This window comes from Salvelinus fontinalis, chromosome 4 (assembly GCF_029448725.1).
Source record: "Salvelinus fontinalis isolate EN_2023a chromosome 4, ASM2944872v1, whole genome shotgun sequence".
NCBI classification, from domain to species: domain Eukaryota; kingdom Metazoa; phylum Chordata; class Actinopteri; order Salmoniformes; family Salmonidae; genus Salvelinus; species Salvelinus fontinalis.
The window spans coordinates 29,528,362-29,555,426 of NC_074668.1; the positions used below are offsets into that span (position 1 = coordinate 29,528,362).

A 27,065-nucleotide genomic window follows, 5' to 3' on the forward strand; every position below is an offset into this window, starting at 1 on the left:
TACTTTAAAGTATTTTTACTTAAGTAGTTTACACCACTGGCTATAGGCCCTACTCCTGATTAGACTGATAGGCTTTAAATCCCCCCATTCAAATTATCATGAAAATTATGAAGTTAACTATACTTTCTATCGCCATTTTTTTTTTTTACTTCTAACGCAGTAGGGATAATAACCCACTGAGCACAGACTTAAATTCCACATTGGTTCAACATAATTTCATTGAATTGACGTGGAAACAAAGTTGATTCAACCAGTGTGTGCCCAGTGGGAAGGAACACACAAGACACACAAGAGCAACTACGGGTTAACGCTCGATCTGATTGAATCGAGCCCCTAATTTTAGAAAGAAGATAAAAAGCAGAGTCTATATGGAAACTAGCGACACGTTGCCACTTATCAAACCAAGTTTTTTGAATGGATGGATTTGGCTGGCAGCAGACTGGGCTGTGGGTGAAGCAGGCCTGGTACTGGTGGCAGCAGGCTTAGCACTGGAGGAAGCAGGTTGGGTCCATTGCATAGTTCTCAAAATCAGTCTCTTCCAAGTCAGGGTCCATGTCCTCCAGGCCTTCCCAGTCCACACACCAATCAGCTCTCCTGAAAACAAAAAAGGCAACAGAATGCAAAACAAGAAAAATAGATGAATATGATTACGCACATTATCTTCATCAAATCGAAACATTGACCCATAGTTTTGTTTCTGCCATGTTTTAGTGGATGTAATGATATTAGTTAAGAAATGACAGTGTGTTATGTACTGTCTCTTAAAGGCTATAGCAGAGGAGACCTGGTGCCCTGAGGTCTTCACAGTGGTGTGTGACGCTATAGGCTGTGTCTTTCTTCCAAAGAATGAGAAGCTATACATGATTGGGTTTTGAAACATGGACATGGAGATGGTGATTGGACATGGTTGACAGCCTAACGTGAGTAAAATAGAGCCATAAGAGAGCCTGCTAAATAACAGACGTGTAATGTAAATGTCTTAGTAATGTAAATGTTTTTCGATAAAAATGTGTTTCTCTACTACTTCTAGTTATTTATTTATCTTATGTTTTTCTAATGTCGAACTCATTTGTGTGGCAACTCATTTGAATGAGATGAATTTAAATCAAGTTGACAGCTGCCTCTCTCTTCCTGTTCTACTCTCATGTGTTGGAATCTATGTATACTTAAGCAGTGGGGCTGAAAATAAGCCTTTTCCCTGGGTTCTCTCTCTCTCTCACCCACCCCAGTGCCCATGTATCTTAATCCCTTTTGCTTTAGTTTGAATTCAAATTGCCTCTTGCTCACAGTCTCTGCTTCATGGGGTCAATGGTCACATAACAACAACAAGGAGAGTAAAGGAACAGGAGCAATGGTAGGAGCTCCTCTCATCTACCTCATGCCATTTCTTCTCTCCTCTCCCTCAAGTCATTTCTCCTCTCCTCTCCCTCAAGTCATTTCTCCTCTCCCCTGTAACTTGAATCACCTTGCCTCTCATAAACAGAGGAGTACATCTGTGTGTATGTATATGTGTCTGTCTCTGTACTGTTCACCACCCTGCCAACACAGCCTGTGTTCTAGCCCTCCTTTTCATCATCATGCAGCCAGTGTCTCTTCTAGTCTGGGCCTAAGCAGCTGTCTGGCTGTTTTGTCACTGTTCAAGTGGCCCATTAAGTCAGGCTAAATGCTCAGTCGTCAACATGATGATCCCAGTGTTGGTGATAGCTAGTGACAAGAGGACCAGGGATCTAATCAGTGTGATAACATGGTCAAACCATACCTGATAGTTTCATTAAATTTCCATTAGATGTTATTTTTGCAGGTGTCAACTCTCGATTACAGCTTTATTACCGGTCATATTGACAATGTAATGCCATGCCATCACCTCCCTATGCTGCATAGTCAAATTATTATTATTGTTTTTAATTTTATTTAACTAGGCAAGTCAGTTAAGAATAAATTATTATTTATAATGACAGTCTACCCTGACCAAACCTTCCCCTAAGGTGCTGGGCCAATTGTGCACAGCCCTATGGGACTCCCGATCACGATACAGCCCGGGACCGAACCAGGGTCTGTAGTGACGTCTCTAGCACTGCGATGTAGTGCCTTAGACCGCTGTGCCGCTTGGGAGCCCCAATTACATGAGGGGGAATCAGATTGCTTTAGGAAATGTGTTTAGTCTGTGCACCATGAGCTAGCTAGTGTACAGATTGAGTTGGCAAACCCCAGATCACAGCCTCTTTTTTTAAGCAATGATTAAATGATTAAATCGTGATGATATCTGATCAAACACCATTTAATATTTTTTTCTCTGATAACATGTATTTTATTCAAAGACAGCCTCATGGATAAAAACCAATAAGCTTTGCTATCCGGTGGATGCAGTCAGTGGGCTACCGATCATTCATCTGTCTGACAAATAGGACTTTTTCATCCCATTTGCTGTGTTTTTATTCCTGGCCATCTGGCGTTAACATTGCCCTAAAAGTCTCTCTAACTCCCTAAACTGCCCCATAAGTATGACAAGCACGTCATTGATGACTGGCGGAGCATCAGAGTGGCTGAACGATGGTTATTTGCTTGCATAATTAAAGATTGCATCTGTTTGAGATTGCATTTGCGTTCAGTATTGGCCCCATGTCTCTGCAGTGATTTATCTGTAGAGAGCCAGGGATGTGAAGGCAGAGTGAATCAGGGGAGGATTGTAACCCCTGGGCAGCAGTAGAACAGGTGGGCCTGCCTGCAGAATGGGTATTACCCATCATGCCCATACTGACTGATGCTGTATTAGATGTTTTTTATATTCATACAATCATCCATAGAATCATATACTTACATTTAATGATTGTGTTATTGGTATTTTAACAACAATATTGGTACTATTGGTCCAAGAGTGGCATTTCATTACTATTATTCATTACAACTAAAATGTTGAATTATATGGCAAACTATTCTACATTTAAGATTGTTTGCTTGATTTTCAGGGTCTTAGCCATTATTCACTCTCTCTGTTATGTCTGAAACAAATAAGGCTTAGAGAGAAGAGCAAACAAGCACAAGGGAGGGGGTTGCTGCCTGGAGCGGACCAGGGGCCGAGGGCTGCCATGAGTGTGTGTGACAGAGGTGAGGGAGGCCATGGCTTCCTGTGGCAGTGTGGTTATGGGGAGGTTGGGTGGTGGGGAACCGGCATGCAAAATACACAGTGTTAGTCCACCACCCAAACCTCACTTGGAGAGAAGTGAGATGGATGGTAGGTGCAGCACCTGAGAGCTGATTTTCTCATACACTGTCAGTTCCAGTCTATGGGCCAATCTATCTTCCCTGCCCTGGTGCCTCGTCCTCCTCCTGCCCCCCCAGTCAGCGTTGGCTAACCACAGCCACCGACAGCTATGGTTCCTGCAAAAAAAAATCCACCCTTAGAACCCAGAGGGCATGGAGGAGAAAAGGCTTCAGATAGGTAATCTTGTAACAATCTGTTTTTATTAAGTAAATCCCACACCAGTTTTTTTTTTTTTTTTTACAAACTCCAGTCCTCAAGTACCCCCAACAGCACATATTTTTGTTGTAGCCCTGGACAAGTACATCGGATTCACCTTGTCAACTAATCATCAATCGTCAAATTTACTTTAGACAGATGGCAATGTTGTCAATAGCTAGCAAAGTTCGTCAAAAATAGCTGGCAATGCTAACGTTAGCTAGCTAAAATCCGGTGGTCAATCTTAGCTAGCTAGCTAAAGTTATACTGCATCTAAAGTCATTCTGGTGACATCACAATGACGACAAAAGGTTTTCCTACTAATTATTTGCCTCTTTTAGGAATGTAATTGTATTTCCAAGCCACCGTAATGCATTTTAGATTCAATCTTCATCAGCGCCAATTGACACTGCATTGAGTAGAATGCTCAGTCGTGCTTCAGTCCTATTAACTAATGTGACGAAACGTACAACCCATGAATAGCATGAGTGGGTGGATTTAGAATGCCATTACTAGATTAACTGTTCTTAGAGGTTTTCTAACTTCTTATTACATGCCATTTCAGTGATGGTAGATAATAGCATTGTTGGTATTATCACTATGACTCCAGCAAATCCTTATGAGACATACTGATGCTGTGACCTGTTGCTATAGTTACTGCTAAACTAACAGAAGTTAATGTGGGGGCAGGATGTTATGGATTTTTATCTCAAGTTATTAAATGATTTTTAATAGCATTTCTGGTACTGTTAGTTAGTTAGTACTATACCTTTATCCCAGAGGTTGTAGAGGCCTCAAGGTTACCTGTCTTCCTGACTCCAGGAGTGTTGTTGTGGTCAGGAAAGATGTATGGTGACAGGCATGTCCCCTTTAACCCAGTCACCCCCACTCACAGTCCCTGTCCCCCTGTTAATCAGAGGCTGCTGCGCTGCTCCTCTTCTCCCCTTTTTGCTGTTTGCAACTCTTTTTACATTATCCAGCCCCTTTGGGGATGTGTAATTCTCCTCTAATCGTTAAACCTTCCTTTGCCAGTCTAGTACTGTTAGCACTTTGTCGGATAGAGATTGTAGCAGTAACATGGAAGGATCAGTGAAATTTTGCTGGAATGTCTGAGTCCCTGTCTCACAAGTACCACAAGTATGTCCCCTCACGTTGAGAGAGAGAGAGAGAGAGAGAGAGAGAGAGAGAGAGAGAGAGAGAGAGAGAGAGAGAGAGAGAGAGAGAGAGAGAGCGAGAGAGCGAGAGAGCGAGAGCGAGAGCGAGAGCGAGACGAAGGCATTGGGTCATTTCAGTGCGCCATGTGGCAGCATCACAGGACAATTTCAGCAACCTCCATGCCAAGATTAGTTCTCCCTTGAGCTTTCAACGGGTGCATCAGATTTCATCTAGGAAGAGCTGTATGTGCAGATGCTCTTACACTACACAAATATGCATAGACACACATACACACACCACACATGCACACTTATACACACAAAACACAAATTACAATAACTCAAATTTGTTTTTAAATAGGATGAGTACATTCGTTTTTGTGCATGGCAGTAGCATGAATACAGCATCTGTCTATGACCTTGAATGTACACCCCCCCCCCCCCCCCCCTCAACCAGGAGGGGAAGTAGGGAAGATCAGATGGATGCTTATATTGTAGATTATACCCCCCCCCCCCCCCCCCCCAGAGACCCATAATGCGCTCAGCATTTGTTTTACTGCCATAATGTATATCTGTAAGAGTCTGGGATTAACCCCTGAGAAGCGTTAGGCTACACATGACGTTACACATAACAATACAGAGTCCCAGATAACAACAAATGTTCCCACAACTTTCGAGAACGTTCGCTTAAGTGTTGCATTAGGTCATTTGCTAAAATGTTCATATGAATGTTTCCGTGATGTGCAAGGAGTGTTTCCCAGAGACCATTCCCTTAATGTCAAATGGAATTTATCCAGAACGTGGTAACATTGTTCTCAGATCTTAAGATATTAATGTTCGAGACACGTTTCATGGGAATGTTCATGGGAATGAAAATTTGTGTCCAGTTTTCTGTGGGTTAGGAGAATATTCCATCAATGTCACACCAAATATACACAGAACATGGTTGCCATGTTCTTAGTACATAAGATATTAATGTTCTAGACACGTTAAATGAGAACGGTGCAAGAACATTCATGTGTCCAGTTTTCTGTGGGTTAGGATAATATTCCATCAACATCCCACCAAATATACAAAGAACATGGTGGCCAAGTTTTCAGTATAATAAAAAGTATGAGCTGGCGCACACCCAGAAACTTTTTGTGTGCTGAGGTGCTGACTAACGGTGAGTAAACTGTAGGCTATAAAAATAAAGAGTTGCACACTCTATATACAAGCTCCAAGTAATGTATTGGGTAAACCACCAACGTTTCTGCGTCACTGAGCCTTCTTCAGGGAATATTCCATCAACATCCCACTAAACATACACGGGACATGGTTGCCATGTTTAGTGAACATAAGATTTTAATGTTCTAGAAACAATTCATGGGAACCTGGCAAAAACATTGTGTCCAGTTCAGTAAATCTCAGCTCTGTTAAAACTAAACTCAAGAAAAACTTGTATTAATCATAGTGATTAAGGAGTATCATTAAAGCAGGTTAATATTCTCCACCAACATTTAACAGCAATACAGAAAGCCCTTAAATTGTTGAAATTAGTCAATCAAATCAATAATGAGAGAATAGTCAAAAGATCTGATAACTAACACGGATAGGGTGGCGTAGCAGGAAGATCGGGAATCTGTGAACTAAGAGATTGTGAGTTCAAATCCCAGTTAAGGACATGTTGAATAATAATGACTATGAAAATGCACAATATAATCATGTATGTCAAATATGTCAATTGAAAACATTGTATGTTAAAAGCACTTTGTGTGAGCATCTCAAACAGAGCTGTTTTGCTAATATAGATAGAATGTTCCCCTAATTAACAGAAACTGGACACTCAAACATTAGTGGAACATTATGAGTAACATTACAAAAACGTTCTCTCTCCCTAAAATTGTTATCTGGGGTAAAAATACATTTGAAAAAGACCATGATTTTGGGGATTTTCACTAACTTTCATCCATATTTGACACTTGTATCTTAAAGCATAATTGAGAAATTATGATTTGTTGATTATGACTAATTGATTTGTGACATTTTGGCCATACCCAGGCCTCCTTTAAGGCTCCATAATGATTCATCTGTTGGTGTCATATGACGCTTTACTGCTTGCTCTGTAATATGAGTAGTATTTTGAATTCAATAACAATTTTCTTACTTTATTTTATGAATATTGACAAATATAAACATTAATATTGAAAATATAAAATTTTGGAATTTGATTTTTTAAAATATATATACATTGTCAAACATAATATACTACATGTACTCCACAGTTCCAAAGTGGGATCTCTGCTAGTTTAACATGTATAGCCATTTTAAACCGATAAATTAGCATAGTAGCCAACGTAACCAATCACAGCCATCTTTTTACCAGCAGAAGGCGACCATTTTGAATCCATTTTCAAGTTCACTCTTTTGGTAATGCTTACAAATTGGATCATAACTCTAAAAGTAGTAGAGATCCCATTCTGGAGCTTTGAAATGCCCGTAGAGTATACTATGTGCAACAATATATTGAAAATGTTTATTTATTTTCTTCAATATTCATTAATTAATGTAACAAAATAGTTATTGAAATAAAAATACTACTCATATAATAAAGCAAGCGGTAAAGCTTCATATGCTTTTTAGCACCTACAGATTAAGAGTATTAATGGAGGCCATTAATTCAGGGCATGAAACTGTGTGTATAGTAAGTTAGAAAGGTTGACCTAATCAGGTAAGAGGAGCAGGGTCAGGCTCAGGACAATGAAAATGGACGGGTTGTGATTCTGACATCTAGCTAAACAAAGAGAGGACCATGGACATTCCACAGGGGAAAGGAGGGAAACTCATTGGGGTCATAAAATGTATAGCAGGGGAGGTGACACCTACAAGAGGGTGGTGACCAAAAGGAGGGAAGATTCTAAGATGTTTTGTGAACTTTCTAAATCAAATCAAAGTTTATTTGTCACGTGCGCCGAATACAACAGGTGTAGGTAGACCTTACAGTGAAATGCTTACCTATAGGCTCTAATCAATAGTGCCAAAAAGGTATTAGGTGAACAATAGGTAAGTAAAGAAATAAAACAACAGGCTATATACAGTAGCGAGGCTATAAAAGTAGCGAGGCTACATACAGACACCGGTTAGTCAGGCTGATTGAGGTAGTATGTACATGTAGATATGGTTAAAGTGACTAAGCAGATATGATGAACAGAGAGTAGCAGTAGCGTAAAAGAGAGGTTGGCGGGTGGTGGGTGGTGGGTGGCGGGTGGCGGGACACAATTTAAATAGCCCGGTTAGCCAATGTGAGGGACCACTGGTTGGTCGGCCCAATTGAGGTAGTATGTACATGAATGTATAGTTAAAGTGACTATGCATATATGAAAAACAGAGAGTAGCAGCAGCGTAAAAAGAGGGGTTTGGGGGGGGGAGGCGCACACAATGAAAATAGTCCGGGTAGCCACTTGATTACCTGTTCAGGAGTCTTATGGCTTGGGGGTAAAAACTGTTGAGAAGCCTTTTTGTCCTAGAATTGGCACTCCGGTGCTTGCCATGGGGTAGTAGAGAGAACAGTCTATGACTGGGGTGGCTGGGGTCTTTGACAATTCTTAGGGCCTTCCTCTGACACAGCCTGGTGTAGAGGTCCTGGATGGCAGGCAGCTTAACCCCAGTGATGTACTGGGCCGTACACCCTACCCTCTGTGGTGCCTTGCGGTCAGAGGCCGAGCAGTTACCGTACCAGGCAGTGATACAACCAGTCAGGATGCTCTCGATGTTGCAGCTGTAGAACCCTTTGAGTATCTCTGTCTTGGTGTGTTTGGACCATTCTAGTTTGTTGTTGATGTGGACACCAAGGAACTTGAAGCTCTCAACCTGCTCCACTACAGCCCCGTCGATGAGAATGGGGACGTGCTCGGTCCTCCTTTTTCTGTAGTCCACAATCATCTCCTTAGTCTTGGTTACGTTGAGGCATAGGTTGTTATTCTGGCACCACCCGGCCAGGTCTCTGACCTCCTCCCTATAGGCTGTCTCGTCGTTGTCGGTAATCAGGCCTACCACTGTTGTGTCGTCTGCAAACTTAATGATGGTGTTGGAGTCGTGCCTGGCCATGCAGTCGTGGGTGAACATGGAGTACAGGAGGGGACTGAGCACGCACCCCTAGGGAGCTCCAGTGTTGAGAATCAGCGTGGCAGATGTGTTGCTACCTGACTGTATCCTTGGTTTTAAACACTTGAAACTTCTCTTGGGCTTTTGGTCTCAATTCCTTATTGCAAAGAGGTTGCAATATCATTTTTCTTTTTAACATAGTCTTAAAGGAGGCCTGAGTAAGGCCAAAATGTCACAAATGTTTCAACTTCAATTAAATATTTCTCAATTATGCTTTAAGATACATGTCAAATATATGTCAACAAAAGTTCCACCGATCCTTCTATTGATTACATTTTTTTGAAAATCCCCAAAATCTTTTTTGTTCTAGTTTTGTTAGTAATCACCCTACTATAGTGATAATATTCAGCACTATAATAATATTTTATGAAGAAACAACTTGATGGTGCTCAATTGTTATAGAAACATGCTTTGAATGGCTCTAAAGAGAGACAAATGAGTGCAATGTTGTAATCCTGTACAGTGTCAGAGGATGGACAGTGGGATGCCTCTCCTGCACAACACTATGGAGGCTTTCATGTATATATCTAACCTACCTCCGCTCTTACGCTACACTAACTCCCTTGTAGGACCTTTTACACTAGTCATTAATTGCAGGGTAATGTTTGAATTAGCATTCAGCTCCCTAGTGTGGCTGTCTACTGGAACAGTGTAAGTGTTCAGCTGCATTAGATAATGCTTATCATTTACAAATGAGAGGCCAGCAGGCCAACAAGCCATTAGTACACCATGAATAATTTGTGTACGAGACAGGAACAAAGAGGCCCATAGTATATGAGGAATACTAAACATTCAAAATGCATTTTTCCTCAGTCTATTGAAACCTATCCCCAGGGATTTGCACAATCCTCTTAAATTGCAGGGCTTTGCTCTGAGCAAAGTGGACTCTGATTGACTGAAGGTCTTAGGAATGAATAATTTCAAGGCCCCAAGCTATGGGAGCCAACATCATGTTAGCCATGTCCATTGGACTTACTGCTAGGTGTAGGATTTAGAGTAGACTTTCTAGTTACCCTGGTTTGTTTAACATGTGTCTTATTCCTGTCTCTCTTTTTATTGTCTCCATTGTTAGAGCGATTGTAAAAAAAGGAGTGTCGTTTCGCACAGCAACACCCAGTAACTCGTTGTTGTGGGACATCACGCTGGACTCTGGAGCAGATGGCACCATCGCTGTTGTTTGTCAAAGGAAATCTGCCATACCTGGAAAAAGGCAAGTCTGCTGAACATACACAACAATCCCCCCAATATACTATCAGTGAACGCCATTAAACCCACTATGTGTTCAACCATTGGCTGGACCCTTCATGTTTGGCTGCTCATAGACAGCTTCACACATACTCTTGAATAAACATTACTGTACTGTATAAGGTGTTAATGCCATGGGTTTGTTAGTTAATTCATTTTAATAGTAGTGTACATGATACAGAGGGTTAGTTACTTCCATTTTGCCTGAGTAAGTTGAAAATAGTTTGCAAAATAGTATGTGATACAATGAGTAGGCTAACGACTCAGAATTAATAACACTCACACACAATGGCATTTTGACTGGGGCTTAGGCTATCTGACCTGAGAAGAAATCTGATGCTATACAAGCACAGGTCTACTGCTGAGAAAAGCTTAAGTAAATCTGCTTCTTAAAGAGGCCACTGTCCTCACAAGTCATTAAGTAGTGCTACGTCTGTAAGAAAATCTCTGGAAGTCTCTAATTGCTTATCTACACTGAGTGTACAAAACATTAAGGACACCTGCTCTTTCCATGACATAGACTGACCAGGTGAATCCAGGTGAAAGCTGTGATCTCTTATTGAAGTCACTTGTTAAATCCACTTCAATGAGTGTAGATGAAGGGGAAGATACAGGTTAAGGAAGGATTTTTAAGCCTTGAGACAATTGAGACATGGATTGTGTATGTGTGCCATTCAGATGGTGAATGTGCAAGACAAAATATTTACAGTGCCCTTGAACGGTGTAGGGTAGTAGGTGCCAGGCATTCTTGACGTTCCTGACACCGGTTTGTGTCAAGAACTCCAACACTGCTGGGTTTTCACTCTTAACAAAGGGTGGTTGGGGGGAGGGGGGGTTCTTAATGTTAGGAAGGTGTTTTTAATGTTTTGTGTATAGTTCACATGAAGGGGCTCCCGAGTGGTGCAGTGGTCTAAGACACTGCATCTCAGTACAAGAGGTGTCACTGTAGTCCCTGGTTTGAATCCAGGCTGCATCACATCTGGCTGTGATTGGGAGTCCCATAGGGCGGCGCAATTGGCCCAGCGTTGGGGTAGGCCGTCATTGTAAATAAGAATTGGTTCTTAACTGACTTGCCTAGTTAAATAAAACAAGTATTTCTGTTCCCTTTTCAGTATATTAAAGTGTTTCTGTCTCCTTTGCAGTATGTTGTTAAGACTTTGGGCAAATACTAAAGAATTGTTATTATTAACAATTAATTAAACATTAGTGTGCCCAGTCAATGTGAATATGTGGCTTTGTTAATACCTCTTCCGTTCCTAGAAGCCTGTGGGATCTGTTTCTGGTACCATTGCTGCTGTCACAAAGACATCTGGAGTTATGGTGCTCTTTCTGAGGTGTAACCTTTACCTTGCTTGAGGACAATACACCAGATGTAGGAATCTGTCCATGAAGGAACAGGACCTTCCATTGATATTCCATGTATTTGACCAACTCTGTGACTTGGCTGACCTTTATGATCTGGTGTGGCTCCAGGTATTTATAGCCTATGAGATGTTCCTGTGAATTTAAAGGTGGTACATCTTTGTATTTTGTCATTTTAATTGAAGCATTATGGCGTCCATGATTGCATTGAGCGTGGCAAGCAGGAAACACTTCACACTGATAAGCACGGAGTGATAGAAACACTGACCTGGTAAAAGGAAGTTATTATTGTGTCGACCTCATTGTCTTGTTTTCCCCATGTGATGGGGATTAGTCCATTCTTTATCAAACAAGTTTTTGTGAACATATTTGTGGATGAATCGTTTGTTAGGGATAATCCATCTTAAAATGTAATTTAACTTACTAGACCCCCTGCAGGGGCTGTCTAATGTCACACATCTTTGGGGTTTTTATGGACGTTGTCTCTCAGCTTCCTAGCGCACTGTGAGTGTTTATGCGGCTATCTGGATATTAAGGAATTTTTATCCTCTGTTTGACAATACATTGCAACAGATCATCAGACTTAAGATGGCCACTTAGTGGGAGTGCTGTCCCTTTAATAATCTGGGGTTTGGAGTACTTCACTGCTTCACCCACAAGAATGACAGAAGGCTATAATGGTGTCCCCCTTTTCACTGTAATGCCAGATTAAAACAGCAAAATCTGTTTTAATGTATACTTTAGGGGATAGAGACCCTCTTGCACATCTTGTTTTGATACTAGACTAAAACACTGTTACGGTTGGTTTGTGTTTCAGTGTGTTTTTGTGCAATATTCTAAGATTACTCAATTACAGTAAATCTCTCTTGTTACGTCTTTACATATGGTGTGCAGAATTAAAAAAGCTCTTAGAGAAATGATAGAGAACTCATCAGAAGTTGCTTTGTGCTTGCATTTGGCTTTGAAGGGACACACACAGTACATTTTAAAATATTTGACAGTTCGTTGTGTGTAAGTGTTTGATGTGGCGAAGGGAGGGTGTGTGCCACCCTCCCTTCGACTGTCTTACTTGAGAGTGAGTGGATGTGGTCCTATTCAGTAGTGTGTTTCACAGGGAGTTGCAATGACAAAGGGATAGGATGGATACTCTTTATTGTCAATGTTCCAGCTGTGCAAATTGTGCAATATTCCAGCTGCGTAATATTACAAGTCAAGGGAGATCTCATGAATTCATGGCACCTCACTTGACTCCGAGTTCAAAGTCCATAGTTAAAAGCTGTCTAAACCCATCACCGCACTTACCCATTCTTGTAAATCCCCATGTTTATGATGATGATCTAAAGTACTGTCAGTTAAAACAGGCCGAACACTTTCAGTAATGCTTTAAAGATGTTTCGCTTTAGACTTTGAACCGATTCATCAGATTAGAGGGGATCCTATCCAAGTCCTATTCAAGGCATTATCATATACATTGAGAGGATCAGGCTATCAGAGAACTTTGCTGCTACAAGCTATCTATCCTATTTAGCCCATGCGTGCATTCTCCTTCAGCCTGATGCCTGCAGTGGCATGTGTGTCTGTTCAGGGGTAATTCAGTGTAATTCAGTGGTAGGTTTCAGTGGAGCCGGGAGATTGTCCATCTCATTAATCTGTCTCACAATCAAATCCCTGATGCTCATTTGACATGCTCAGCTAGTCATACCTTACATGTGCACAAACAATGTGATTACTTTACAGTAACAGGAAATTCATGTGGGAAAGAATATTAAATGACACCCTCTATGTGGATAATCTTGTTTTATGCTACTGGCGGTGAGAAGATAAAGTGTTTTGTTGTTATTTTGATGAAGGACCAAAGACCAAGGAAATAAGTCATTATTGGATATTAAAACAGACTGAAAAAAACAATAAATGAAAAACAGAGTCATAAATGAGTTTTTTTCTTATTAGGTATGTGTAGGAAGTCACTTTGACAATGCTGGTGTTGTTTATTATACTAAACATACGGTACATGTAAGACATAAGCTTTTACAATGCAGTGAAGTCTATCACAGAGTCAAGGTTAGGGTTAATAAACTGGATTCCTCCTGTTTTCCTCCTCGGTTTAAACAACGCTTCAGAATCAGAATCACCAAGTACATTTACATACATGCTGCTAGTGATTGACAACATTTAGAGATAAAATACAGACAGGGAAGTTTAAACAAAGTGTACATACATTATATACAACTAGGGCGAGTGAGCATAGAGCTATAAGAGGATGAGCAGTGGATATACAGTGGTTGTGCAATTTTACAATATCAGTTTGAATACAGTTCCAGTCAAAAGTCCGGACACCTACTCATTCAACGGTTTTTCTTTATTTTTACTATTTTCTACATTGTAGAATAATAGTGAAAACATCAAATATTGAAATAACACATATGGAATCACATAGTAACCAAAAATGTGTTAAATAAATCAAAATATATTTTATATTTGATATTCTTCAAAATAGCCACCCTTTGCCTTGATGACAGCTTTGCACGCTCTTGGCGTTCTCTCAACCAGCTTCATGAGGAATGCTTTTCCAACAGTCTTGAAGGAGTTCCCACATAACCTGATCACTTGTTGGCTGCATTTCCTTCACTCTGTGGTCCAACTCATCCCCAACCATCTCAATTGGGTTGAGGGCGGGTGATTGTGGAGGCCAGGTCATCTGATGCAGCACCATTAGCCAAAGTACAGTCATTGGATAATGAAATAGACTAACTACGATTACGTATATCCTACCTTCGGGACATAAAAAACTGTAATATCTTATGTTTCAGCGAGTCCTGGCAAAACAACGACATGAATAACATACAGCTGGCAGGTTTTACGCTGTATCGGCAGCATAAAACAGCCGCCTCTGGTAAGACAAGGGGTGGCGGTCTATGTATATTTGTAAACAACAGCTGGTGCACGAAATCTAATGAAGTCTCAAGGTTTTGCTCGCCTGAGGTAGAGTATCTCATGATAAGCTGTAGAACACACTATTTACCAAGAGAGTTTTAATTTATATTCTTTGTAGCTGTCTATTTACCACCACAAACCGATGCTGGCACTAAGACCACACTCAATGAACTGTATACAGCCATAAGCAAACAGGAAAACACTCATCCAGAGGCGGCGCTCCTAGTGGCCGGAGACTTAAATGCAAGGAAACTTAAATCCGTTTGACCTCATTTCTACCATCATGTTAAATGTGCAACCAGAGTGAAAAAAACTATAGACCACCTTTACTCCACACACAAAGATGCGTACAAAGCTCTCCCTCGACCTCCATTTAGCAAATCTGACCATAATGCTATCCTCCTGATTCCTGCTTACAAGCAAAAACTAAAGCAGGAAGCACCAGTGACTCGGTCAATAAAATAGTGGTCAGATGAAGCAGATGCTAAGCTACAAAACTGTTTTTTGTTTTGTAGTCCAGCACAGACTGGAATATGTTCCGGGATTCTTCCGATGGCATTGAGGAGTGCACCACATCAGTCACTGGCTTCATCAATAAGTGCATCAATGACGTCGTCCCCACAGTGACTGTACGTACATACCCCAACCAGAAGCCATGGATTACAGGCCACATCCGCACTGAGCTAAAGGGTAGAGCTGCCGCTTTCAAGGAGCGGGACTCTAACCCGGAAGCTTATATCAAATCCTGCTAGGCCCTCCGACGAACCATCAATGCAGGACTAAAATTGAATCGTACTACACTGGCTCTGACGCTCGTCAGATGTGGCAGGGCTTGCAAACTATTACAGACTACAAAGGGAAGCACAGCCACGAGCTGCCCAGTGACAAGAGTCTACCAGATGAGCTAAATTAATTCTATGCTCGCTTCGAGGCAAGCAACACTGAAACATGAATGAGAGCATCAGCTGTTCCGAACAACTGTGTGATCATGCTCTCCGTAGCCGAAGTGAATAAGACCTTTAAACAGGTCAACATTCACAGGGCCAGATGGATTACCAGGACGTGCACTCTGAGCATGCGCTGACCAACTGGCAAGTGTCTTCACTGACATTTTCAACCTGTCCCTGTATGTTTCAAGCAGACCACCATAGTCCCTGTGCCCAAGAACACTAAGGTAACCTGCCTAAATGACTACCGATCCGTAGTACTCACGTCTGTAGCCATGAGGTGCTTTGAAAGGCTAGTCATGGCTCACATCAACATCATTATCCCAGAAACCCTAGATCCACTCTAATTTGCGTATCTCCCCCAACAGATCCACAGATGATGCAATCTCTATTCCACTCCACACTTCCCTTTCCCACCTGGACAAAAGGAACACCTATGTGAGAATGCTATTCATTGAATACAGCTCAGTGTTCAACACCATAGTGCCCTCAAGTTCCTCACTAAGATAAGAACGTGGGACTAAACACCTCCCTCTGCAACTGGATCCTGGACTTCCTGATGGGTAGGTAACAACACATCTGCCATGCTGATCATCAACAGGGGGGCTCCTGAAGGGTGTGTGCTCAGTCCCCTCCTGTACTCCCTGTTAACTCATGACTCCAACACCATCATTAAAAGTTTGCAGATGATACAACAGGCCTGATCACCAACAATGATGAGACAGCCTATAGGAAGGAGGTCAGAGACATAGCCGTGTGGTGCCAGAATAACAACCTCTCCATCAACGTGAACAAGACAAAGGAGATGATTGTGGATTACAGGAAAAGGAGGACCGAGCACGTATTACAAGTGTAATACATCAAAATAAAGCTTAACTTCTTGTTAATCCAGCCGCGGTATCAGATTTCAAAAAGGCTTTACGGCGAAAGCAAACCATGCGATTATCTGAGGACAGCGCCCCGCATACAAACACATGAAAAACATATTTCATCCAGGCAGGTGCGACACGAAAGTCAGACATATCGATATAAAAAATGCCTTACCTTTAATGATCTTTTTCTGTTGGCACTCCAAAAGGTCCCAGTTTCATCACAAATGGTCATTTTGTTCGATAATGTCCTTCTTTATATCCATAATAACTCAGTTTAGCTGGCGCGCTTCAGTCAATAATCCACCCAGTTTCCCTCCATTAAAATGCATACAAAATGAATCCCAAACGTTACTAATAAACTTTTGCAAACAAGTCAAACAACGTTTATAATCAAACCTTAGGTACCCTAATACGTAAATAAACGATACAATTTAAGACGGAGAATCGTTATTGTCTTTACTGGAGAAAATTACCAAAGAACGCGTTCTCTTCCACACGCTTGGAAACACTACAGCCAAAATGGGCGCTACCTAGAAAAACTACAATTTCTGGCTCATTTTTCCAAAAACCAGCCTGAAACTTTTTCTAAAGACTGTTGACATCTAGTGGAAGCCCTAGGAACTGCAATCGGGCACGATTTTGCCCTATTATAAAAGTGCCAGCCATTGAAATCAGTGGTAGGATGAAACATTTTTTGTGGGGGATGGTTTGTCCTCTGAGTTTTGCCTGCCATTTCAGTTCTGTTGTACTCACAGACATTATCACAGACAACAGTTTTATAAACTTTAGAGTGGTTTCTATCCAAATCTACCAACTATATATATATCCTAGCGTCTTGGCCTGAGTAGCAGGCAGTTTACTTTTCATCCGGACCTCAAAATACCGGCCCCTATCCCAAAGAAGTTTTAAGGGCTTGTAAGTAAGCATTTCACTGTAAGGTCTACTACACCTGTTGTATTCGGCGATGTGATAAATACAATTTGATTAGATTTGATCACTCTCCTTCTTGGTCAAATAGCCCTTACACAGCCTAGAGGTGTGTTTTGGGTCATTGTCCTGTTGAAAAACAAATGATAGTCCCACAAAGCGCAATCCAGAGAGAATGGCGTATTGCTGCAGAATGCTGTGGTAGCCATGCTGGTTAAATGTGCCTTGAATTCTAAATAAATCACAGACAGTGTCACCAGCAAAGCACCCCCACATCATCACACCTCCGCCTCCATGCTTCACGGTGGGAACCACACATGCAGAGATCATCCGTTCACCCACTATGCATCTCACAAAGACACATCAGTTGGAGCCAGAAATCTCAAATTTGAACTCATCAGACCAAAGGACAGATTTCCACTGGTCTAATGTCCATTGCTGGTGTTTCTTGGCCCAAGCAAGTCTCTTCCTCTTATTAGTACTCTGGTGGTGGTTTCTTTGCAGCAATTTGATCATAAAGGCCTGATTAATGCAGTCTCCTCTGAACAGTTGACGTTGACATGTGTCTGTTAGTTGAGCTCTGTGAAGCATTTATTTTGGCTGCAATCTGAGGTGAAGTTAACTCTAATGAACTTATCCTCTGCAGCAGAGGTAACTCTAGGTCTTAATTTCCTGTGGCGGTCCTCATGAGACCAGTTTCGTCATAGCGCTTGATGGTTTTTGGGACTGCACTTGAAGAAACTTTCAAAGTTCTTGAAATGTTCCGCATTGACTGACCTTCATGTCTTATTAAAGTAATGATGGACTGTAATTCCTCTTTGCTTATTTGAGCTGTTCTTGCCATAATATGGACTTGGTCTTTTACCAAATAGGGCTATCTTCTGTAAAAAAAACTTACCTTGTCACAACACAACTGATTGGCTCAAACACATTAAGAGGGAAAGAAATTCCACAAATTAACGTTTAACAAGGCGCACCTGTTAATTGAAATGTAATCCAGGCGACTACCTGATCTTTCCTGCATGCTTCCTTGCCCTGCAGTCATGCAGGACCTCGATGGAGGGCAGGTGGCAGCCGATGACCCTTTGCAACCTGTACGATGCTTTGCAGTCTGTCATTGGAGCATATACAATTGATAACAGCCTATAGTGTGTCCCATTGCATATCTGACTGAGGAACCCAGATCCTCCCACCCTCCTCTTTCTGTTCTTTATTGCTTTGCATTTTACTGTTTACTCTGTGGTTGATGAGTCAGGATCACTGTTGTGCCACCTTGATTACTTTGGGCTTGGCTGTCCCACCTTGCTTGCTTTTCCTTTCTTTTTAAATGCTCACTACCTGTCCCTCTGTAATGTTTATCTCACCGTACTACAGTCACATACTGTATGTATTCTATGTAGTATCAAAGATAATAGCTTGAGCTGAGTGTGTTCCTCTGGCAGTGAGATTCCTCGTCTGATCCTGACTCTTCTATCTTCTCTCAGGCTGGACAGCAGTCTACTGGAGGTGCTACAGATGGACTTTGAGGTAGAGGAGCTGAGCAGCCAATCAGACAGCCAGGTGATCACATGGCACCTGGAGTTGCCACCAAACACCAGGGATGGGGGACAGAAAGAAGGTTCCATGAGGATCTACACAACCCAGAGAGACTTTGTGGGCCTAGCCCCACTTGTCATGGTGAGCACGGACTAACAATTAATTTCTAGCAGCTATATCCATATAGTACTTTCACTTGTGACATTTGCAATAAGTAAGAAGTATTTATGATGTTAATTCGTTGTTCTGTTGAAAAATGTCAAACTACTATTCCGCCATTAATTTCGGTGCGGTCTCGCTTTAACGCATGCTGTATGTCGTAGTAACGTTAATTTAAAAAATTTAACACAGCGGTTGCATTAAGAACTAATGTATCTTTCATTTGCTGTCCAACCTGTATTTTTTAGTCAAGTTTATGATTAGTTACTGATTAGATTAGGTGCCTCTCCCAAGATTTCTCCCGACATTTTGTTGGCAGCTTGGCTACTATTCTCATTGCATAACCACGATTTGTGCCGCTAAATATGCACATTTTCGAACAAACTCTATATGTATTGTGTAATATGATGTTATAGGACTGTCATCTGAAGAAGTTTGAGAAGGTTAGTGAAAAAAATAATATATTTTGCTGGTTTATTCGTTATCGCTATTGTTGGCTTGAATCAATGCTGTTGTGTGGTTGGCTATTGTAGTAAGCTAATATAATGCTATATTGTGTTTTCGCTGTAAAACACTTAAAAAATCTGAAATATTGTCTGGATTCACAAGATCTTTGTCTTTCATTTGCTGTACGCTGTGTATTTTTCATAAATGTTTTATGATGAGTATTTAGGTAATTCACGTTGGTCTCTGTAGTTATTCTAGTTGCTTTGGTGAGAGTTGTGATGGTGGCTGCAATGTAAAACTATGATTTATACCTGAAATATGCACATTTTTCTAACAAAACATATGCTATACAATAAATATGTTATCAGACTGTCATCTGATAAAGTTGTTTCTTGGTTAGTGACTATTTATATCTTTATTTGGTCGAAATTGTGATAGCTACCTATGCAGGAAAAAAATGGTGGGAAAAAAAAGTTGTGTCTTTTGCTATCGTGGTTAGCTAATAGAAATACATATTGTGTCTTCCCTGTAAAACATTTTAAAAATCAGAAATGATGGCTGGATTCACAAGATGTGTATCTTTCATCTGGTGTCTTGGACTTGTGATTTAATGATATTTAGATGCTAGTATTTACTTGTGACGCTATGCTAGGCTATGCTAGTCAGCTTTTTTACTGATGGGGGTGCTCCCGGATCCGGGATTGTGTGCAAGTAGAAGTTAACCTTTTAACCTAACTCCTAACCTTAACCCTAAGCCTAGCTAATGTTAGCCAGCTAGATAACGTTGGCGCTAGCCAGCTCGCTAAAATTAGCCACACCAAATTGGAATTCATAACATATAATTTTTGTATCATCATTTGTAACATATTGTACATTTAGAAAATGTGTAACAAATGTTACTTTTGGCTAAATCATAACATATCATACAAAATGTAATTTGTAACGTATCATACAAAATGGATGATGGACATCCACAAATTAACACATATCATACAAATGGAGAGTCTCGGATTTACCTACAAAATAATACGAAATGCTCTGAGACTAGGTTGTTTGATATGGTCCATCTCAATCATGGATTAGATGGTGACCTCAGTCTGCGAGCCATACATGAGGAGATTTGATGTTTGGCCAGAGGGGGCATTAGGTCTAGACTGATCTATCACTCATTACTATGCTGTTGAATGTTGTTCAATACTAGTTGGAGCTATAGTTATATTGCCAATAAAATAAGGATTTATACTGATTGCTTGTATTTCCTGGCACAGATGTGGTTTCTGGAATTTTGATATCACAGTTTAATTCCAAAATCTGTTTCTACCAGCGATTGGAACTCATAACTTCAGGTCATGTTTCCACACGCAATCCTCCCTTGCTCCCGCTTCCTACATACAACAAGCCTACAGTGCCTTCAGAAAGTATTCAAACCCCTTGTTTTTTTCCACATTTTGTTGTGTTACAGCCTGAATTTAAAATTCATTAAATGGAGATTTTGTGTGACTGGCTCGCACAAAATACCCTATAATGTCAAAGTGGAATTGTGTTTTTAGAAATGAATAAAAAATTAAAAGCTGAAATGTCTTGAGTCAATAAGTATTCAACCCCTTTGGGGGTTGATGGCAAGCCTAAATAAGTTTAGGAGTAAAAATGTGCGAAAACGTGTTTTCAATTGAGTCCATTTATTTTGAATTCAGGCTGTATCATACAACAAAATGTGGAATAAGTCAAGGGGTATGATTACTTTCTGAAGGCACTGTATATATTAAGCATCAGTAGTTAGGGGGTTAATATCTCATTAAAACTACACTGAGTGTACAAAACATGCTCTTTCCATGACAAAGACTGACCAGGTAAATCCAGTTGACAGCTATGATCCCTTATTGATGTTAAATGCACTTCAATCAGTGTAGATGAAGGGGAGGAGACAGGTTAAAGAAGGAGTTTTAAGCCTTGAGACAATTGAGACGTGGATTGTATATGTGTGCCAATGAGAGGGTGAATGGGCAAAACAAAATATTTAAGTGCCTTTGAACAGGGTATGCTAGTAGGTGCCAGTTTGAGTGTGTTAAGAACTGCAATGCTGCTGGGTTTTTCACGCTCAACAGTTTCCAGTGTGCATCAAGAATGGTCCAACACCCAAAAGACATCCAGCCAACTTGACACAACTGTGGGAGGCATTGGAGTCAGCATGCCTGTGGAACGCCTTCGATGCCTTATAGAATCCATTACCCCAACGAATTGAGTCTGTTCTGAGGGCAAAATGGGGTGCAACTCACTATTAGGAAGGTGTTCCTAATGTTTTGTACACTTAGTGTATAGCCAGACTGATGATGTGTCCCCTTTAGGACTCAGCGATCCTGAACACGGCTGTGCTAACTGGGAAGAAGGTGGTGATGCCTGTCAGGACCGTGGCTGTGGAGGAGGACGGGTCAGTCACTGATGTCTCAGACTTCACCGACTGCAGCTCCACTGATGAGGACATCCTGAAGGTACAGTACAGCAGGCTGCCTGCCACTTGATGCCACAGTGGTACCTAGCATTTACAGTTGTGTAGAAGGTGTATGTGTTTTAAAACGTCATCTTAGTGGTGGAAGTACTTGGCACTTTAACACACACAAATAAGAAAATGAGAGTGTGTTTCTTCAAGGTGTAGACATGAAGATTTGAGACTTGCTAAGAGTTGCTAAACACAGAGCATTGCAACACAGAGGTTTTGGGGCTACTCTAACATTCACCTTCATTTCTTTCACTGAGAGCAATTTTAATGTACATACACTCTTAGAAAAAAGGGTTCCAAAAGGGTTCTTTGGCTTTCCTCATAGAACATTTTTGGTTCCAGGAAGAACACGTTTGGGTTCCATGTAGAACCCCCTGTGGAAAGAGTTCTACATGGAACACGTTTGGGTTCTACCCGGAACCAAAAAGGGTTCTTCAAAGGGTTCTCCTATGGGGACCTTTTTTTTTTACAGGTGTCAGTGCCATGACAGGTACTTTGCAGATCTGTGGTGTGAACAAACATGTCCAATAACCAAGGAGGTGATTTGAGGTCATATGAAGACCAGACTGTTTTGACTGTGGTTAGGAGGGAGTATAGTGCTGGATGTATGTTTGTCCTGTCTGGCTGCAATGAGACAGGAGGGCCATTTAGTGTGGGTGTAAGAGGGGAGAAGAGACTGCTAAAGGCAAAGAAGTTGTACCAAAGTCACCTCTCCACATTCTCTCTACCACATAAGAAAATGAAGAGTGAGTGACACTCCAGTGATGTCCTCCATCAAGCCAATCAGCTGCTGAAATGGACACATAACAGGAAATGACAGGGAAACAAAGTAAAAACTCGCCTTTGTGCAAGGAGGAGCACTGCCAGAGCCCTGCAAAATGACCTCCAGCAGGCCACAAATGTGCATGTGTCTGCTCAAACGGTCAGAAACAGACTCCATGAGGGTGGTATGAGGGCCCAACGTCCACAGGTGGGGGTTGTGCTTACAGCCCAACACCGTGCAGGATGTTTGGCATTTGCCAGAGAACACCAAGATTGGCAAATTCGCCACTGGCGCCCTGTGCTCTTCACAGATGAAAGCAGGTTCACACTGAGCACATGAGCACATGTGACAGACGTGACAGAGTCTGGAGACGCCGTGGAGAACGTTCTGCTGCCTGCAACATCCTCCAGCATGACCGGTTTGGCGGTGGGTCAGTCATGATGTGGGGTGGAATTTCTTTGTGGGGCCGCACAGCCCTCCATGTGCTCGCCAGAGGTAGCCTGACTGCCATTAGGTACTGAGATGAGATCCTCAGACCCCTTTTGAGACCATATGCTGACACATGCACATTTGTGGCCTGCTGGAGGTCATTTTGCAGGGCTCTGGCAGTGCTCCTCCTTGCACAAAGGCGGAGGTAGCGGTCCTGCTGCTGGGTTGTTGCCCTCCTACGGCCTCCTCCACATCTCCTGATGTACTGGCCTGTCTCCTGGTAACGCCTCCATTCTCTGGACACTACGCTGACAGACACATCAAACCTTCTTGCCACAGCTCGCATTGATGTGCCATCCTGGATGAGCTGCACTACCGGAGCCACTTGTGTGGGTTGTAGACTCCGTCTCATGCTACCACTAGAGTGAGAGCACCGCCAGCATTCAAAAGTGACCAAAACATCAACCAGAAAGCATAGGAACTGAGAAGTGGTCTGTGGTCACCACCTGCAGAATCACTCCTTTATTGGGGGTGTCTTGCTAATTGCCTATAATTTCCACCTTTTGTCTATTCCATTTGCACAACAGCATGTGAAATTTATTGTCAATCAGTGTTGCTCCCTAAGTGGACAGTTTGATTTCACAGAATTGTGATTGACTTGGAGTTACATTGTGTTGTTTAAGTGTTCCCTTTATTTTTTTGAGCAGTGTATAATGTTTTAGATATGAGATCAGTGGGATTATGATAGTGGCAACAGAATGTAAATCACTGTTCATGCATTTAAAAAAAATGTATGACCCTTTATAGTTTCCCCAAGCTGTCTGTGTTTGTTTGCTGATCAGAAATCAGTAAGTTTGAGTCGCAAAATTTGCCCTAAGCTTCTTCGTTTAGCGGCTCTACTCAGATATCTTTGCTCTTATGATGCAAGTGAAAAAAACTATGAGATCTGCAGAGTGATAAATGGCACGGCTTTATTCCATAAAAATAGTTTTGGGCTGAAATGCCAAAACAAGGTCAAATCTGTGATGATAAAGAGGCTTTTAAGAAGTATGGAAACATTTGCCTTGTCAGTTATGTGTGAAGAGAGTAATGGGTACTTTTGTGAAAAAACAATGAGATGAAGATTAATCTGGCACATCAAATATCAAAATCAAGAACAATGACTAATGGTTATTAATAAAAGTCTATTCTCTGTACATTTTTAGGATCTGGTGTTATGAATACAGTGCAACCTTTTAGGATCTGGAGTTATGAATACAGTGCAACCTTTTAGGATCTGGTGTTATGAATACAGTGCAACCTTTTAGGATCTGGTGTTATGAATACAGTGCAACCTTTTAGGATCTGGTGTTATGAATACAGTGCAACCTTTTAGGATCTGGTGTTATGAATACAGTGCAACCTTTTAGGATCTGGAGTTATGAATACAGTGCAACCTTTTAGGATCTGGTGTTATGAATACAGTGCAACCTTTTAGGATCTGGTGTTATGAATACAGTGCAACCTTTTAGGATCTGGTGTTATGAATACAGTGCAACCTTTTAGGATCTGGTGTTATGAATACAGTGCAACCTTTTAGGATCTGGTGTTATGAATACAGTGCAACCTTTTAGGATCTGGTGTTATGAATACAGTGCAACCTTTTAGGATCTGGTGTTATGAATACAGTGCAACCTTTTAGGATCTGGTGTTATGAATACAGTGCAACCTTTTAGGATCTGGTGTTATGAATACTGTGCAACCTTTTAGGATCTGGTGTTATGAATACAGTGCAACCTTTTAGGATCTGGTGTTATGAATACAGTGCAACCTTTTAGGATCTGGTGTTATGAATACAGTGCAACCTTTTAGGATCTGGTGTTATGAATACAGTGCAACCTTTTAGGATCTGGTGTTATGAATACAGTATACTCACTGTAACCTTTGATGGTTATTTGGAAGATCACTAATCCATGCAGTTGGTATCCACCCTGTCAGCACAGTTACTGATAAATGTTTGTGAGTCGAGAGAAAGATGAAATTCATCTTGTTGACCTAAAAGAGAGATATTTTCACTGCTATGCCACTTGTCTTTCATCACTTCACACACTGTCATTTGTCTTTCTTCACTTCACTCAGTATCAAGGCAGAGTGAGAACATCTCTCTTTCAGGTCAACAAGATGAATTTCATTTGCATCTTTCACTCGACTCACAAACATTTATCAGTAACATCAAATGAAACGTAACTTTCAGACACGTTACAACACTGAGTTATATTCTGTGCTATATTCTGTGCTCCATTTTGAGATTGTGTCTTTGGAGCCTTGCAGGAGACTTGGCTCTGCACTGCAAAACTCAACATCGATATAAAAGTATCCTCTGTAGCGGTTGGTAGAGCATGGCGCTTGCAATGTCAGGATTTTAGTTTTTTTATTTAACCTTTATTTAAGTAGGCAAGTCAGTTAAGAACAACATTTTATTTACAATGACAGCCTACCCCGCCAAACCCGGACCAAGTGTGCACCGTCCTATGGTACTCCCAATCACGGCTGGATGTGATGCAGCCTGGATTCGAACCAGGGACTGCAGTGACGCCTCTTAGCACTGAGATGCAGTGCCTTAGACCGCTGCGAAACTCGGGAGGATAGAAAGTTTGATTCCCGGGACAACTGTACTTAAATTGTATGTACGCATGACTGTGAATAAAAGTGTCTGCTAAATGGCATATATTATTATATACACTATATACACAAAACCATTCGTGGATTTGGCTATTTCATCTACACCCGTTGCTGACAGGTGTATAAAATCAAGCACACAGCCATGCAATCTCCATAGACAAACATTGACAGTAGAATGGCCGGTACTGAGGAGCTCAGTGACTTTCAACGTGGCACCGTGATAGGATGCCACCTTTCCAACAAGTCAGTTGGTCAAATGTCTGCCTTGCTAGAGCTTCCCTGGTCAATTGTAATTGTTATTGTGAAGTGGAAACGTCCAGGAGCAACAACGGCTCAGTTGTGAAGTGGTAGGCCTCAAAAGCTCACAGAATGGGACGCCTGAGTGCTGAGGTGCGTAGCGCCCAAAAATTGCCTGTCCTCTGTTGCAACACTCACTACCGAGTTCCAAACTGCCTCTGGAAGCAACATCAGCACAAGGACTGTGCGTCGGGAGTTTCATGAAATGGGTCTCCATAGCCGAGCAACCGCGCACAAGCCTAAGATCACCATTCACAATGCCAAGCGTCAGTTGGAGTGGTGTAAAGCTCACCGCCATTGAACTCTGGAGCAGTAGAAACACGTTCTCTGGAGTGATGAATTACACTTCACCATCTGGCAGTCTGATGCACGAATCTAGGTTTGGCAGATGCCAAGAGAATGCTACCTGCTCGAATACATAGTGCCAACTGTAAAGTTTGGTGGAGGAGGAATAATGGTCTGGGGCTGTTTTTCATGGTTCGGGCTAGGCGTCTTAGTTCCAGTGAAGGGAAATCTTAACGCTACAGCATACAATGACATTCTAGACGATTCTTTGTCAACCGACTTTGTGGCAACAGTTTGGGAAGGCCCTTTCCTGTTTCAGCATAACAATGCCTCCGTGCACAAAGCGAGGTGTATATAGAAATGGTTTGTCGAGATCAGTGTGGAAGAACTTGACTGGCCTGCACAGAGCCCTGACCTCAACCCCATCGAAAACCTTTGGGATGAATTTGAATGCCAACTGTGAGCCAGGCCTAATCGCCCAACATCAGTGCCCAACCACACTAATGCTCTTGTAGCTGAATGCTGCAGGGACTTGCTTTCAACTTCCAACATCCAGTGGAAAGCCTTCCCGGAAGTGTCGAGGCTGTTATAGCAGCAAAGGGGGTATCAACTCCATATTAATGTCCATGATTTTGGAATGAGATGTTCGATGAGCAGGTGTCCACATACTTATGGTAATGTAGTGTATATTAAATATTTGGGGGAAATGATTTGATTATGTTGCCATGTTAATATGGAAGGGTTTGTGACTCAATGAGCGTTAACTAATATGGCGTATTTTGGAGATGAGAGGACGAGGACTCTTACCTGGGAGCCTCAGGCTGAACAGATGCTCTCAGATTAAGGATGATTGTCTGACCTCGTCTACCGTCTGGATGAAAACTCTTGATGATCTCATTGAAAAAAGATCAGTGCATAATAGCACGGACAGTTGTTCATAACTTTGCATA

At 41.6% G+C, this 27,065-nt stretch overlaps 1 protein-coding gene across 1 annotated transcript in view; it reads left to right on the top strand.

Moving 5' to 3' along the window:
• Positions 1 to 27,065, top strand: part of LOC129853490 (transmembrane protein 132D-like) — a 51,825-nt gene that overhangs the window by 19,395 nt on the left and 5,365 nt on the right. The window contains exons 3-5 of the mRNA XM_055919595.1: positions 9,827 to 9,964; positions 18,526 to 18,718; positions 21,529 to 21,672. Coding sequence (XP_055775570.1) covers positions 9,827 to 9,964; positions 18,526 to 18,718; positions 21,529 to 21,672 — 475 coding nt within the window. The remainder of the gene's footprint in view (positions 1 to 9,826; positions 9,965 to 18,525; positions 18,719 to 21,528; positions 21,673 to 27,065) is intronic.